Below are 17,039 nucleotides of genomic sequence, written 5' to 3'. Positions count from 1 at the left end.
AAAATTTTTATCCCTCATTTGCCCCAAAACAGCTCCAATTGCTATGTCACTCGCATCGCACATCAACTCAAAGGGTTGGGACCAATCCGGGGAAATGATAATTGGCGGAGTCACCAAAATTCCCTTCAGCTCCTCAAATGCTTTCAGACAGGCATCATCAAACTTGAAGGGGGCATCTTTCTCAAGAAGCCTGCACATAGGAGAAGTGATTTTTGAAAAATCTTTAATGAAACGACGATAAAAACCTGCATGGCCCAAGAAACTGCGAATGCCCTTGACGAATGTCGGTGGGGCAATTTTTCAATCGCCTCCACCCTTACTTTGTCCACCTACAAACCATTTTTGGACACCTTGTACCCCAAGACTATACCTTCTCGTACCATGAATTGACACTTCTCCCAGTTAAGCACCAAGTTTGTCTCTTCACACTTGGCAAGCACTTTATCAAGGTTCTTTAAAAAATTATCAAAAGAATACCCAAATACAAAAAATTCATCCATGAACACTTCTACAAATCTTTCAACCACGTCAGTAAAAATAGCCATTATACACCTTTGAAAAGTTGCAGGTGCATTACAGAGACCAAAGGGTATTCTCTTAAATGCATACGTGCCATAGGTACACGTAAATATAGTCTTCTCTTAGTCCTGTGGTGCTGTAACAATTTGCTTATACCCTGAATAGCCATCTAGGAAATAGTAGTTTTCCTGTCCAGCTAATCTATTAAGCATTTGGTCAATAAAGGGGAGGGAAAAGTGATCCTTGTGGATGACATTATTTTATTTTTTATAATCTATGCAAATTCTCCACCGAATCACAGTTCTTATGGGAATCAAGTCATTATTTTCATTAACCACTATAGTCATCCCCCTTCTTAGGCACACATTGGACGGGGCTTACCCAATTGCTATCACAGATTGGAAATACAATACATCCATCAAGCCACTTAATCGCTTCTTTTCTTACTACCTCTTTCATGATTTGATTTAAGCGACGTTTGTGCTCTACACTTGGCTTGTGCCCTTCCTCCATCAGGATTTTATGCATGCAGAAGGCCGGACTAATGCCTCTAATGTCAGACATCATCCACCCAATTACTCGCTTGTGCTCACGCAACACTCTTAACAGCTTTTCTTCCTACAATTTAGACAAGTCAGAAGAAACAATAACAGATAGAGTGTCAGAACCACCCAGATAAGCATATTGAAGGTGAGGGGGTAAGGGTTTCAGTTCCAATTTTGGAGCTTCTTCAATCGACAGCTTTGGAGGAGGCCTACTTGGCCTATTTAGGGTCTCAAAGGGATTTAATCCCTGCATGTAGGCATAAGATGCATCTAGTATATGCATCACCTCCTCAACCTCGTCATTAATCTCCAAGCTATAGAAAAACATGAGTGTTTTCTCTAGAGAATTGTCTAGATATATGCTCGTGTCGATAAGTTGCTTATCCACCTCCACAACAAATATCATAGAGAGCTCCTCATAATGGCGGAGAAGTTGGATCGCCCTATAGACAATAAAAATTGCTTCCTCGTTGTCCACCCTCATAATCATTTTTCCCTCTATCACTTTAATAATTGCATCACCTGTAGCCAAGAGTGGTTGTCCCAATATGATTGGAACTTATTCATCAGCCTCATAATCTAGGATAATGAAGTCCGTTGGGAAGATGAATTTTTCGATTTGCAGCAACACATCTTCAATCACTTCTTTAGGGTAGGCTATGGATCTATCAGCTAGTTGCAATATCACAGTGGTTGGTCTTGGAGCTCCCAGACCCAATTGCTTGAACAAAGACATGGGCATCGTATTTATGCTCTCCCCCTAATCATAAAGAGCACGGCCTACATCAATATTACCAATCCGTACAGGGATGTTGAAACTGCCATGGTCCTTAATCTTTTGAGGGAGTTTGTTTTGGACCCTCAAAGTGCACTCCTTAGTAAGTACAATTGTCTCGAATTCAGTCAATCTCCTCTTGTGAGCCACTATATCTTTGATGTACTTAACATATTTTGGAATTTCACGAAGTACATCCACAAATGAAAGATTTAATTGAACTTGGCTCAACATAGAAAGAAATTTGTTGAACATGTGATCATAATTCTTCTTCTGTAATCTTTGGGGGAAAGGTGGTGGTGGCCTTGCAGCATTCACTGGCTCTAAACTTGCATCATCTTTCTTTGACTCGTGTGTTGCCTTAGGAATCAACTTCCCCTCAAGTATAGGCTTATCCCTTCTCTTCATTGGCTCTTCTTCTAATTCCCTCCTGTTTCTGAGTGTGACTGTATTAACTTGAGGGTTCTTCTCTGTATCACTGGGAAGAGCGCCTGCAGGCCTAGTATTTTGATTTGACGCTAACTGCCCCATTTGTCTCTCAAGATTTCTGAAATCAGTCCTGAGTTATTGATTGTCAAGCAACAACTTCTTCAACAAGTCATTCGTACTCTCTTCTACTTGCTGGGATGGCTTTTGAGGTTGATTAAAATTTCCTTGTGGTCTATAATAATTCTGAGTCGTATGATTTCCACCCCATGAGAAGTTAGGATGATTCTTCCAATTTGGGTTGTAAGTGTTCCCATATTGTGCATGCTGATTTATCAGACCTCTGCTCTGTTGCCCCACATAGTAAATAGATTCAGGATTCGTGGGGTACATGTCACTCGTGTTACTGTCACTACATAAGTCACAACAAGTAGAATTCTGTTGTACATGTTGCATCTGTTGTGTTTGGTGCATTGCCATTCTATTTATCTGATTTGCCAATTTTGCTATATCTTCTCTCATGGCTGAGAAGTCATCAAGCTCAATTACACCAACTGCTTTCTGTTTAAGTGCTCTTCGCGATTCCCCATCTCCTTGCCAATTATAATCATTAGCAGTGAAGTTGTTTAGCAGGAGTTGAATTTCACTATACGGCCTCTCCATGCAACTACCCCCACAAGCTGAGTCAAGATTCATCTTTGATGTCTCGCCTAACCCATCAACGAAAGTGTGACCCAACACCTCATTATTTAGCTTCCCCCAGCAGTGAAAAGAGAAACAATGTCAGCCTGACGTAGTCCTTGGAAACGTTCGAATAATTGTAAGTGTCTGTAATTTCCAAGAAGTTCTGAATGTGCAGCTGCAGGTCTTCATGAGATAGAACCATATTTATGCAAGTATACGTGGTCGTCAAGTAATAGAGTAGTGAGTAGAGTATCTTTTTCACAGAATCTTATGATTAACTTTTGACTGATTCAAACTCAAACAAGTTATCGATTCAAGAGATTTCTCACAAAATGTGTAAGTGACTAATTTACAACCTAAGAAACTATCAAGCAATGAAATAACGAGAGATCAACCACAACACTTATGCAATTTCGGATAAAAATCAGTAGGAGAGGATATTCCAGGGTCATAGGCTAGCTAACAATCTTGTTGCGTTCTTGGCTTAAAATGACTAATTGATTTATCTGGATTGTTGATTGACAGGGTTGATATTACTCATAAGAATTTGTCGAGTTCTTACTCTCCTATTCAAGCTAATTTAATGCCTATATGTCTATGGAATTAAGACTAACAAGAATGCATTTACACTTCCTGTATTTCAACCAAGCAAGACAATTAGATATATTTCTATTCTAATTGCGAATCCATTCCCCGATGCCTGGGTTCAAGAACTTGCTCTAGTTAATCCTATATGCAATCTAGAATTCCCACTTTCGAGTTCAACTCTTGATTCGTATATAGTATTTCACTGTTAGCTACTCAGCAAAATAATTAAGAACAAAATTAAATAAATAACCCAATATGATAAAAATCAAACTCGTCAATTTAAACTTCACACGTCAACATTCATTTAGCACCCATGACCCTAGAATAATAGGGTTCTTAGCTACTCATGTTCATACAATCATCAAATATAATGTTTTCAAACATAAAATCAATGAACACTAGAAGAAGAATGAAAGAATTGATCAAATCCGTGCTCTCGAGTGTTTGTTCCTCCCTCAAAGTAGCATCCTCCCCAAAATAGGTTTAGGTTGGCTTTTATATGAGTTGGGGGCGTCTTGGGGTCAAAATACCCGAGTACCGGTAGCAATAGGACACTTTCTCTTTCACGTCACCAGCGCGCAGGGCAGCGTCGGGCGCTAGCCTTGGCGCTGGGTTTGTTGGGCATTCTGTTTTGTGTGCCACAGGTAGCGCCCCACGCTGCCTGTGGCGCTCAACTGTGCACTTTTGCCTTTTCCTCCCATTTTCGCTTCAATTAGTGCACCTTCGTCCCAAATTACATCTGAATGATTCCTACACATAGAAATACCACAAATTAGCACAAATCATTATATTATACATCCGAAATCTACGAGACATGAGCACAATGCGAGGCAATATACATGAAAATATGCATACTTTAAGCCGAATATTAAATATCATACCCCATCGCTTCATTCAATTTGATTGGGCATAAAATTTAATAGTTTAAGAAAAAAAACGAAAGCTATTAATACTTATATTTTAAATATGCCATAATATTTATATAGCTATAAGACCTTTGAAATTTGTAAGTCTTAAATATGACATTATTTTTATGGATATAAAAAGTTCACATTAAAAGTAAATATGAAATTTAAAATGAAAATATTTCCAATTTAGAAAATGATCATTTTTCAAAATAAAAGATAGGATCACATGAATTATAACCGAGAGTACATATTCCCTATTCTCTTCATTGTGCTGTGTGTTCTTCTACAAAGCGATCAAACGTGCAAAAGATTTCAAACATTATCTTCTTTAAACAAAAGGAAAACAAACAAAAATTAAACAAGGAAACCACGTTCAATTCTCCTCTCTTCTCTTTTTCTCCTTTTGTTTGCTTTCAAGTACCAACTTATAAACTAAATTGTAATTTGGATCATCATTTGGTGAAAATAGCATGGGCTAGCCAGTTTACAAACTGGTAATTAAAAAATAGCCAACACTTGCAAAGTCATTAAAAAATAGCCATTATTTTGCTAAAACACGGAAAGTTCGAGCATAATATACTGAATTATGGAGTTCCTCTGTATAAACTTCCAGCAGATTATGTTAGAACTCCAGCATATTATAAAATTTCAGCACATTATGCTGGAATCTCATATGTAAAAAATTCGAACTTAAGCATATTATGCTGGAATATTTCCGGATTTTTAAGCGTATTTTTGTTCAGATTTTATCTTTATATGAAAAAGTGGCTAAATTTCGATTACTTTTGAAACTGTGATTATTTTTCAATTACCAGTAAGTAAATCTTGCTATTTCTGATTTTTCCCCTATCATTTGTGTTTGGGTTTATTTTACCAGTTTGAACTGAATTGTTGAAACCCTAAAACCTAAAGCAACCCCAATACATTGAGGAACATTTTGATCATTTCCTCCACCTATAGCAATCACTTATTTTCTTCTAAAACTTTTGTTCTCTTGTTTTTTAAGTAGCTTTCGTGGACATTTTAATTATTCCAACTTTTTATTTTCTTTAATATGTATAGATTTGGTGATGTTTCAAGAAAATTAGTTGAAACAAAGAAGTATTTTAATTATCCTCTTATGTCCGCTTAGTTAAGCTTGTTTTTGACAAGAGTTTTTTCCAGTTGTCGTGCAATTGTTGAGAAAGTTATTTAAGCTAATGTGAATTTTTAGTCGGTTGGATTGTGCACACTGAATTGTTTTTGGTGCACTCATTCATTGAAATGAATTTTATTTTCATCTCCAAACTTTGAATATTCATAGCAAAATTTCTTGCTTCGCTACTGTTCTTAGTAAGTACGCCTGAGTAGTATGAGATGTAAGCTCGATCAACAAGCGCCAGCGAACTATTGTTATGTCGAAGTCAGTCAAATGAAGCATTAATTTTGATATCCTCACCTCTGAAAGACTTGGAATTAATCTTAAATATTTAAGATCATAAGCAAGACTGGCATTCGAGAAATTCAAAAGCCATATGGGTAAAACAAAAACGAACAACCCAGGACATAGAAATGTAGATGGAAAAAACAAGGAGATCAGGAAAATGAGGAATATGAGGAAGGATATGCTGTTTTGAAGGTCCTTTGCCTCCTTAGTCTGAACTCTCTCAAGAGAAAAGTGACGACACATTTCATAGGAATAAAATCATATGCAGCATCTCCAGCTTTCAGCAACTTTTTTCTGCAGCTGATCACCTACAAACATGGACAAGGCAACTGGGGAATATGATGAAAATATTTTTTTAAAGCAGCTGCTTTCACAAAATGGAATGGTAAAGGATAATAAAGTTACCCCATTTTCTGACTACTGTACATAAAGCTACCCCTCTAATGCAAGAAGATATATATCAACAGGGCCACAGCATAAAAAATTTCAGGATATGCCGATTCTCTAGGGGTTTATTCCGCCTGTTAAACTGAGAAAGGCATGCTCTATAAAGAGTGGAAGTGATCTGTTGTGATGAAGCAGAAGCAGAAAAATGAGAAAGAAGAGTTGGTGAATGATAATAAGGGAAATAGTGGTAGGGCTACTCTCTATTGGCATGCACTTAATTATGTATATATAGTGACTCTATCACATATATATATATTTCAGTTGACACGCCAAAGGAGAGCTGCCCTGTTACTATCTCTGCTTAATCCTACACACACTTGATACTGTGATGCAGAAGGTATTGTTATAGTACTTATCTATAGACTTCTACTGTTGGTTTTTTTCCTCCTTACTTTTGCGGCAAGAATTGATGTAGAAATTGACCAGTTAATTACCACATTAACTCCTGAGTCTCTTCTACTCGATTCTCTATCGGTTTTTTTTTCTTTCGTATTCCCATAAATCATAAGGTTAACTGGACTCCATGTTCAGGTGTAAATTGTCAATGTCATTTACTCAGGCGCGGGTAGTGAGTCACTGTGTTCTTCTTCTTCTTCTTCTCTAAAAGCTGAAAAACTAAATTTCCAGCTGGGTGGCACAGCACTGGCAGAAACTAATTAGACATTTGAGCGCTTTGGTTTCCTCGGAACAGCTAATAACAATGTGGCATTACCACACGGAGATTGTCAAGTTGCACTACTAGAAATCCGGTAAGATCCGACGGAGAAAAACGACCAAAAAACCGTCCAAGGCGGACAGAAACTACCAAAAAATATTTTACATTTTTTTAAATTACATACCGACCAAAATCGGTCGGTATATTGGTCAAACATTTGACCGCAATGGTCAGACTTGCTTAGTCAAAATACTTTTTTAATTATCGGTTAGGTCCACATTTTTAAATTTTATTAATTATATTATTATTTAAAATATTTTATAAAATTCATAATTGAAGTTACCGACCAAAGTGGGTCGGTTATTACAGGAGAATATTTTAACGATCAACTTTGGTCGGTAGCTGTAATTTTTGAAAAATAACCAACCAACTTCGGTTAGTTCATAGGTCAAACATGGTCAAACTTTTAAATCACATTAAAATTTACTATCTAAATAATATAAATATAATCCATTAACACTTTATTTTGTAATACAAATAATGAATGCACTAACATATACTATAACAAGCTATATATAATTAAAGTAGTACAAGGTCGGTTTTTTTTGAGCATAGACTTGTGAAGAAGCAATAATCTAATTAGTATATATAATTGATCATCATCAAAAATATCTATTTGTAAATTGATTCATCGACTTATAACTTACTTAGATGCATCGATGAATATTAAAAACAAAACGTCTCGACCTATATCGATTAATCTATGTCATACATTATTAGTTATGAATGAATAAAATATAGAACACTACTAAACTTCTTTGACATGTATATATATATCACAAATTAAATAAACAAAAGAAGCTATTAGCATTAAGTAAACGAGTTAATATAACAATCGACTAAACATATTTAAAATAAAATAATATTGGTTTACCAATTCATCAATTGATCAAGTTTTCGTGCGTAGTAATGTATGTGATTGATCATCAATTATAATATAATGTATGTGTGTATGTGTGAAATGACTCATATACTTAATTATAACTTAGAAAATTAACTTAGATAGATAAATACAAAAGATAAAACGTCTTGGCCGATATTTATTAATCTATGTGATTTGTAATTAGTTATAAAATGAATGAATATATAAGACGAAACGTGAAATTTGAATAACATAAACGTCTCATATATATACTTTTATTTGCTTATTATGATTGATTAATTATATATATGTGTGAATAAAATATATGCTTATAGTTTATTAAAAGTAATTAGTTAACATAATTATTTATAAAGATTATGCTTATAGTTTATAATTATTTATTAGTAATATATATGTGAATATGATATATGTTTATAGTTTATATTATTTTTTAAATTTTATAAATTTTTAAGAAATAATAACACAAAAAAATTAATTTAGTTTTTTTTAAAGATAACCGAACGAAGTCGGTCGGTTAACTGTGGTCAAACACAGTCAATGGTCACTTAAGTGTACCGACCGACTTCAGTCGGTATTTTTTAATTTCAGATTTGAAATGCTGGTTTCCCCTTCATTTCTCTTCTTCTCCCCTCCAAGTTTTCTAACTCTTGTCTCTTCTCCCTCACACCCACAGACTTTCTCCCTCTCACACATCCCATTCCCCACTTCTCCGTGCCACCCCAAGTCGCCACTGCCCCAGCGGCTGCTACTGCCCCCACTGCCCCTCCTCCTCCACCTCCTAAAAATTTCAGGTTTTGATTTGAACTTATATTGTTTGTATAATTTTAATATTTTATTAATTAGTTATGAATTAGTTAATTATTGCTTAAATTGATTGTTTAACTTCGAATTTTATTGAAATCTAGGGTTTAGGTCTTGTTAAAATTGAATTGCATTGAATTGATTACCTAGGGTGTAAATTGAATGTTTAAGTTTGTACTGACTTGAGTAGTTTAGTTAGGAATTGCATGTTTAACTTTGAATTGAATTGAGTTTTAGGGTTTGGTCATTGTGAATTGAACTTTTAGTGTATGAATTGAACTTTTAGGGTATGAATTGAATTGGTTTAGGGTATCGGTTGAACTTTTTGGATATGGATTGAATTGGTTTAGGGGTAAGTGTTGAACTTTTTGGATAGAGCTTATGTTTTGTGAGGTTAATTGAATTGTTTAGGGTATTAATTGAATTATTTAGGGTATTGGTTGAACTTTTAGGATATTGATTGAACTTTTAGGGGTAATGGTTAAACGTTTTGGATATGAATTAAACTTTTAGGGACAAGTGTTGAACTTTTTGGGTATGAAGTGAACTTATAGTTTATGTTTAAATTGAATGAATCTAATTAATTATATTTACTATAATTTAATATTGGTGTAATTAGTAAAAATTAATTATCTTAATTAACTAAAAATAATTTAATTAATTTATAATTGTACAATAAATTAAGTAGTTCTAATACTTATGGAAATATCTCAATTTATTTTTGTTTTATTTGTATAGATGTAACATCATACTTGGATGTACAATAGGAATTATCCTAATCGGCGGGGATTAAGGGAAGATTTTGTAGAAGGGGTTGATGACTTTATTATAGAAGGAGCAAATTTTCAATCAGTTTAATGTATAAATTTTCTTTTAAGCAGTTTAATAATTTATATTTATGATGTTTCCATCTAATATTTAACTTTTCAAATGCATAGTAAGTGTGTATGGGAAGACCGCTATAGCAAGGAAGTGGCTACAAATTTTTATCTTAAAACCCGCAAGAGATTGAAGGATCATTTCTCGGATGGTAGAAAGAAGAACAAGAGGCTTGACTGGTGTCTGCAGCATTTATGAGATGATTTGTTAAGGCAATGGCAGACCGAGGACTTCTTAAAGAAGAGCGAACTGGGAAAGAAAGCTTGCTCATCCAAGAAAGGAGGCTCCTTACACACTGGGGGTGCTATCAGCATCGGGACAATAATAAGAAGATTGGTAATTGCTTAAATTATTACGTCTTTACTTTTCTAAGTATATCAATTCTATTTATTAACCAAATTAATTTATTTTCAGGAAAAAAAGTATGGGCGTCCAATGCACCAAGATAACCTATTCAAGGAGACACATATTTTAAAGAAGAAGAAAGAGAGGGATACAGATAAGTGGGTCAAGGACCGGGTAGAGACTTCATATGTAAGCTTTCAATTTTTCATAAGTATTATAATTTACTTATAAGACTTTTACATACTAATGTAATTTAAAATAACGTAGGGTTGCTACCAAATTACCATGGAGGACTTCATTCGTAGTCAGCGAGCTGGTGAATCGGGCGAGCCAACCCAACCTTCGGACGAGGATGCTGAAAGAATATGGTTGGAGGTTGTTGGCGGTCCAAAAAAAAGGGAAGGTATATGGGCTTCTTGAGAAAAACTGTCACGACCCAAATACCTAACCAGTCGTGATGGCACCTATTGGGGAACTAGGCAAGCCGACATTCTCAATATGCTTTCAATATATAACAAAAGTGAGCTAAAGCGATTAAACTAACTGAAGGTTTACATAATAACGGGGTAAAAACGCAAAACACAAGTGCGGAATGATAGCCGGACATCAGGGTGTCACTAAGTCATGAGCATCTAACAACCAATCTAGAAAATAGAGTCTACTACAGTCTGTGCCAAATGCCAATACAAAAGAGAAATGATAATAAGAAAGGAGAAACAAGGACTGCGGATGCTGGCAGCTACCTCGTAAGTCTCCAATAATCAGACTGCGCACGAACTCATCGACCGTCAGATCCGTACACACTTGGATTTGCACATGAAGTGCACGGTGTAGCATGAGTACAACCAACTCAGTAAGTAAAGAATTAAATAAGGGACTGAGAAGTAGTGACGAACTATAAAAATACAGATCATTTCAAAAGTTTTCAGTAAAGAGTGAACATGCTTTCAAATCCGGTGGTATAAGTCAAATCAGTTCGAGCTCAAGTAAAACAGATATGAATCTTCCAGAAATTTCACAACAACAACGGATAACAACTAAGTGCAACAATAAATAAAAGCAAGTACAGCCTCTCAAGGCAGCAGTCACTCAACTCATCTCAACAGCTCATGCTCTCGGCTCTCAGCCCTCATTACACACTTTCAATAGGTACCTGCGCTCACTGGGGGTGTAAAGACTCCGGAGGGGCTCCTTCAGCCCAAGCGCTATATTGCTATGGCGCGCAGCCCGATCCAATATTGTTGCGACGTGCAACCCGATCCAATATTGTTGCGACGTGCAATCCGATCCAATATTTTTGCGGCATGCAACCCGATCCAATATTGCTGCGGCGTGCAACCCGATCCAATAATATATATATATATATATATATATATATATATATATATATATATATATATATATATATATATCGGCGTGCAACCCGATCCATATACCTCACAGCTCGCAGCTCGGCACTCAGGCCTAATCTCAGTCACTAACCTCTCAAGCCCCTTGGGCTCACAGAATATCATAATAATTAGCCCAAACAGAGAATACAACAAGTATCAACAAGAAATAAGAGGAAACAGAGATATAACACACAAGTAAGACTGTGACTGAGCACAAGACAACAATTAGCAGTCAATTCAACAAGTATACGACCAATGCGGGTCCCAACATTGATATCATATGGCCTAAGCATGGTTTCTAACATGAAAGGCAGTCAATTGCTCAAAGACAAGGAAAAGCAAGTAATAATAATGGCTATTCGACTTTGCAGTCTCACGGGACGGACCAAGTCACAATCCCTTACGATACATGCTTGCACGCCCGTCACCTAGCATGTGTGTCACCTCCAAATATTCACATTATATCAATTCTCGGGGTTTCATACCCTCAAAACCATATTTAAGACTGTTACTTACCTCAACCACACAGAAATCCTAATCCAAAATGCCCTTGCCTCTCGAATCGGCCTCCAACTGCCCCAAATCTAGCCACAAACAGTACGAGATAAACAATATTGGCTGAAAGGATCAATTCCACAAGAAAACTACTAAAGTATAGTGCAAAATCCAAAATCGGCTCAACACGCCCCCTCGGGACCACATCTCCAAACCCGACGAAATTCATAAAACCCGAAAGTCCATTCACTCAGGAGTCTAACCATACCAAATTTATCAAAATCCGACCTCAATTGCCCCTCCAAAACCCCAAAATTCACTTTCCAATTCCCAAGCCCAAATTTCCCAAATCTCACCTCAAACATTCACCAACTAGGTGTAAAATCTTTGGAAAAACACCATTATTGAAGATAAATAGGCACAAGGAACTTACCTCAGTGATTACTCCGAAATCTCTCTCAAAATCCCCAAAATCCGAGCTAAAAATTGATCAAAATGGTGAAAAATCTCGATGTGTTCTATTTATAGGTTCTGCCCAGACTTCTCCCACCTGCGGCTCCATTTCTGCATCTGCGGAGACACATCTGCGGGCAAAGACCCGCTTATGCGGATAAATACCTATACACTGCCTCCGCTCCTGCGGTCAAGTGACCGCATTTGCGCTCTTCGCGGGTGCGGGAACTACATCGCACCTGCGGTCCAAACTCGCACCTACTCCCCTAAATCCGCTTCTGCGACCATCGTAGGTGCGGGAATTCCATCGCACCTGCGTCCACTGCACATATCCTCCTTAGCCGCATCTGTGGCTCCTCCTTCACTTCTGCGGGTTTACACCTGTGGTTCCCACTTCGCAGGTGCAGTTACACCGCTTCAGCTGCAATTCCTCAACTCCCATCAAGCCGTTAACCACCCAAAATCACCCCGAGGCCTCCGGGACCTCAACCAATCATACCAACAATTCATATAACCCCATGCGAACTTAGTCGAACCTTCGAATCACTCAAGACAACATCAAAACACGAACTACACTCGGATTCAAGCCTAAAGAACTTTTAAACTTTCAAATTCCACAAACGATGCCGAAACCTACCAAACCACGTCTGATTAACATCAAATTTTACACACAAGTCAAAAATGACACCACGAACCTATTCCAACTTCTGGAAATCCAATCTGACCCCGATATCAAAATTTCCACTACCGGTCAAAATTGCCAAAATTCCAACTTTCGCCAATTCAACCCTAATTCTACTACGGACCTCCAAATCACATTCTGAAAGTGCTCGTAAGTCCAAAAATCACCGAACGAAACCATAAAAATCCAAATCCTAGGTCATTTTCCCACAAGTCGACATCCGGTTGACTTTTTCCAACTTAAGCTCCCAATTAAGAGACTAAGTGTCTCAATTCACTCCAAAACCACACCGGACCCGAACCAAGCAACCCGGTAAGACATGATACAGTTGTAAAACACAAAAGAAGCAGAAATGGGGAAAACATGGCTATAACTCTCGAAACGACCGGACGGGTCATTACATCCTCCCCCTCTTTAACAAACGTTCGTCCTCAAACGAGTCCAGAAACATACCTGGAGTTTCAAATAGGTGTGGATATCTGCCCCGCATCTCCCGCTCGGTCTCCCAAGTGGCCTCCTCCATAGGCTGACCTCTCCACTGCACCTTCACTAAAGCTATATTCTTTGACCTTAACTTCCGAACCTGCCATTCCAAAATGGCCACCGACTCCACATCATAAGTCATATCACCATCCAACTGAACCGTGCTGAAATACAAAACATGGGAGGGATCGCTGATATACTTCCGTAGCATAGAAACATGAAATACTGGATGCATACTCGACAAGCTAAGTGGCAAGGCAAGCTTGTAAGCCACCTCCCTGATCCTCTGAAGTACCTCAAAAGGCCTAATGAACCGATGGCTCAACTTGAACCTCTTCCCAAACCTCATAACACCCTTCATGGGTCATACCTTCAGCAGGACTTTCTCCCCGACCATGTAAGACACATCACGGACCTTCCTGTCAGCATAACTCTTCTGCCCAGACTGCGCCATGTGAAGCCACTCCTGAATTAATTTCACCTTGTCTAATGCATCCTGGACCAAGTCTATACCCAAGGGCCTAGCCTCACCCGGCTCAAACCATCCCACCGAAGATCTACACCGTCTCCCATATAAAGCCTTGTACGGATCCATCTGAATGCTCGACTGATAACTGTTGTTATACGCAAACTCTGCGAGCGGCAGAAACTGGTCCTATGAACCCCCAAAATCAATGACACAAGCACGTAACAAGTCCTCCAATATCTGAATAGTGCACTCGGACTGTCCGTTTGTCTGAGGGTTAAAGGCTATGCTCAACTCAACCTGCGTACCCAACTCTCGCTGCACGGACCTCCAAAACTGAAATGTAAACTGTGTGCCTCTATCTGAAATAATGGAAACTGGGACACCATGAAGGCAGACAATCTCTCGGATGTAAATCTCAACCAACCGCTCTGAAGAATAAGTAGTACCAACTGGAAAGAAGTGCACAGACTTGGTCAGCCGATCCACAATCACCCAAATAGCATCAAACTTCCTCGAAGTCTATGGGAGCCCAACTACGAAATTCATGGTGATCCGCTCCCACTTCCACTCTGGGATCTCTAACCTCTGAAGCAAGCCACCCGGTCTCCGATGCTCATACTTAACCTGCTGACAGTTGAGACCCCTAGCCACAAACCCAACTATATCCTTCTTCATCCTCCTTCATCAATAGTGCTGTCTCAAATCCTGGTACATCTTCGCGGCACCTGTATAAATGGAATACCGCGAGCTGTGGTCCTCTACAAGAATCAACTCCCGAAGCTCATCCACATTGGGAAAACATATCCGGCCCTGCATCCTCAACACGCCATCATCACCAATAGTTACATCTCTGGCATCACCTCGCCGAACCCTATCCTGGAGGATGAGCAGATAGGGGTCATCATACTGACACTCCCTGATACGATCATAAAGAGAAGACCTAGAGACCACAAAGGCCAATACCCGACTCGGCTACGAAATATCCAATCTGACAAGCTGGCTAGCTAAGGCCTAAACATCCAATGCCAAGGTTCTCTCTGCTACTAGAAGATACGCTAAACTCCCAAAACTCTCCGCCCGATGACTTAAGGCATCGACCACCACATTGGCCTTCCCGGGATGATACAAAATGGTGATATCATAGTCCTTGAGAAGCTCCAACCACCTCCGCTGACGCAGGTTAAGATCTTTCTGCTTGAACAGATGCTGCAAACTCCGGTGATCAGTGTAGATCTCACAATGAACCCCGTAGAGATAGTGCCGCCAAATCTTCAAGGCGTGAACAATAGCTGCTAACTCAAGATCATGGATAGGATAGTTCTTCTCATGGGTCTTCAACTGGCGCAAAACATAAGCAATCACTCTACCCTCCTGCATCAGAACACATCCAATACCTATCCGCGAGGCATCAAAATATACTGTGTAAGAACCAGAAGCTGATGGCAGAACTAGAACTAGGGCCGTGGTCAAGGCAGTCTTGAGCTTCTGAAAGCTCTCCTCGCACTCATCCAACCACCTTAATGGAGCACTCTTTTGGGTCAATTTGGTCAAGGGAGATGCAATAGATGAAAAACCCTCCATAAAATGATGGTAATAGCCCACCAAACCAAGAAAGCTCACAATCTCCGTGGCTGAGGACGGCCTGGGCCAACTCTGCACTGCCTCTATCTTCTTCGGATCCACCTGAATACCCTCATTGGACACCATGTGCCCCAAGAACGCCATTGAACCGAGCCAAAACTCACACTTGGAGAACTTTGCATAAAGCTTCTCCTCCCTCAATCTGTGTAACACAATCCTAAGATGCTGGGTATGTTCCTCCTAGCTACGGGAGTACACCAGGATATCATCAATGAATACAATAATGAACAAGTCCAAATAAGGATGAAACACACTGTTCATCAAATGCATGAATGCTGCTGAGGCGTTAGTCAGCCCAAAAGGCATCACAAGGAACTCATAATGGCCATATCTGGTCCTAAAAGTTGTCTTAAGAATATCCAAATCCATAATATTCAGCTGGTGATACCCTGACCTCAAATCAATCTTGGAGATCACCCTCGCCCCCTAAAGTTGGTCAAATAGATCATCAGTACGTGGAAAAGGATACTTGTTCTTGACTGTGACCTTGTTCAACTGCCTGCAGTCAATGCACATCCTCATAGAACTATCTTTTTTCTTTACAAATAGAAATGGTGCACCCCAAGGTGACATGCTAGGCCGAATAAACGCCTTATCAAGGAGTTCCTGAAGCTGTTCCTTCAACTCCTTCAACTCCGCCAGTGCCATACGATACGGTGGAATAGAAATGGGCTGAGTGCCCAATACTAAATCAATACCGAAGTTAATATCCCTGTCAAGTATCATGCCCGGCAGGTATGCAGGAAACACATCCGAAAAATCACGTACCATCGGAAAAGAATCAATGGCAGGAGTCTCTGCACTAACATCTCTCACAAAAGCCAAATATGATAGACAACCCTTCTCAACCATCTGCTGAGCCTTCAAGTATGAAATCACTCTACTGGGAACATAGTCTATAGAACCGCTCCACTCAACCCGCAGCAACCCCAGCATCGCCAACGTCACAGTCTTAGCGTGACAATCTAGAACATCATGACATGGAGACAACCAATCCATACCCAATATCACATCAAAATCGACCATACTGAGCAGCAAAAGATCCACTCTGGTCTCCAGACCCCCAATAGTCACCACACATGACCGATATACGCGATCCACAATAATAGTATCACCCACAGGAGTAAATACATAAACAGATAAAACTAAAGACACACAGGGCATATCCATAAAATGAGCAAAATACGAGGAAACATATGAATAAGTGGAACCAGGGTCAAATAATACAGAGGCATCTCTGTGACAAATTGAGACAATAATTATAATCACAACATCTGAAGCAATAGCATCTGGTTTGGCAGGGAGGGCATAGAAATGGGCCTGACCACCCCCTGATCTGCCCCCCTCTCGGGCCACCCCTAGCTGACTGGGCTCCACCCCGGGCTGGTTGAGCTGGTGGTGGAGGGGTTGGTGCTGATGACATAGACTGGCTCCTCTACGGAGCAAGACCTCCCACTATACGGGACACTCTCTCCTCATGTGAC

General features: G+C 39.0%; 1 protein-coding gene across 1 annotated transcript; it reads right to left on the bottom strand.

The window, feature by feature from the left end:
- Window positions 1–1,137: 1,137 nt before the first annotated feature.
- On the bottom strand, window positions 1,138–2,370 carry LOC138908069 (uncharacterized). The gene is made up of 2 exons (XM_070198707.1): window positions 1,860–2,370; window positions 1,138–1,586 (listed from the first exon to the last, which is right to left on the bottom strand). Exons 1-2 carry the CDS (start codon window positions 2,368–2,370, stop codon window positions 1,138–1,140), a joined length of 960 nt encoding a protein of 319 aa, XP_070054808.1.
- Between the last annotated feature and the right edge of the window lie 14,669 nt (window positions 2,371–17,039).

The sequence above is a fragment of the Nicotiana tomentosiformis genome, chromosome 3 (genome assembly GCF_000390325.3).
Source record: "Nicotiana tomentosiformis chromosome 3, ASM39032v3, whole genome shotgun sequence".
NCBI lineage: Eukaryota > Viridiplantae > Streptophyta > Magnoliopsida > Solanales > Solanaceae > Nicotiana > Nicotiana tomentosiformis.
The sequence above is the reverse complement of the archived record's forward strand: the minus strand, read 5'-3'. Positions and strand labels throughout refer to the sequence as shown.

Bases quoted from the DNA above. Each gene is read 5' to 3' on its own strand.
- LOC138908069 (XM_070198707.1), bottom strand. From the start codon at position 2,370: ATGGGGCAGTTAGCGTCAAATCAAAATACTAGGCCTGCAGGCGCTCTT. The intron at 1,587-1,859 runs GTAATATTGATG...TCTTGGCTACAG, and splicing joins CAACATCCCTGTACGGATTG to GTGATGCAATTATTAAAGTG.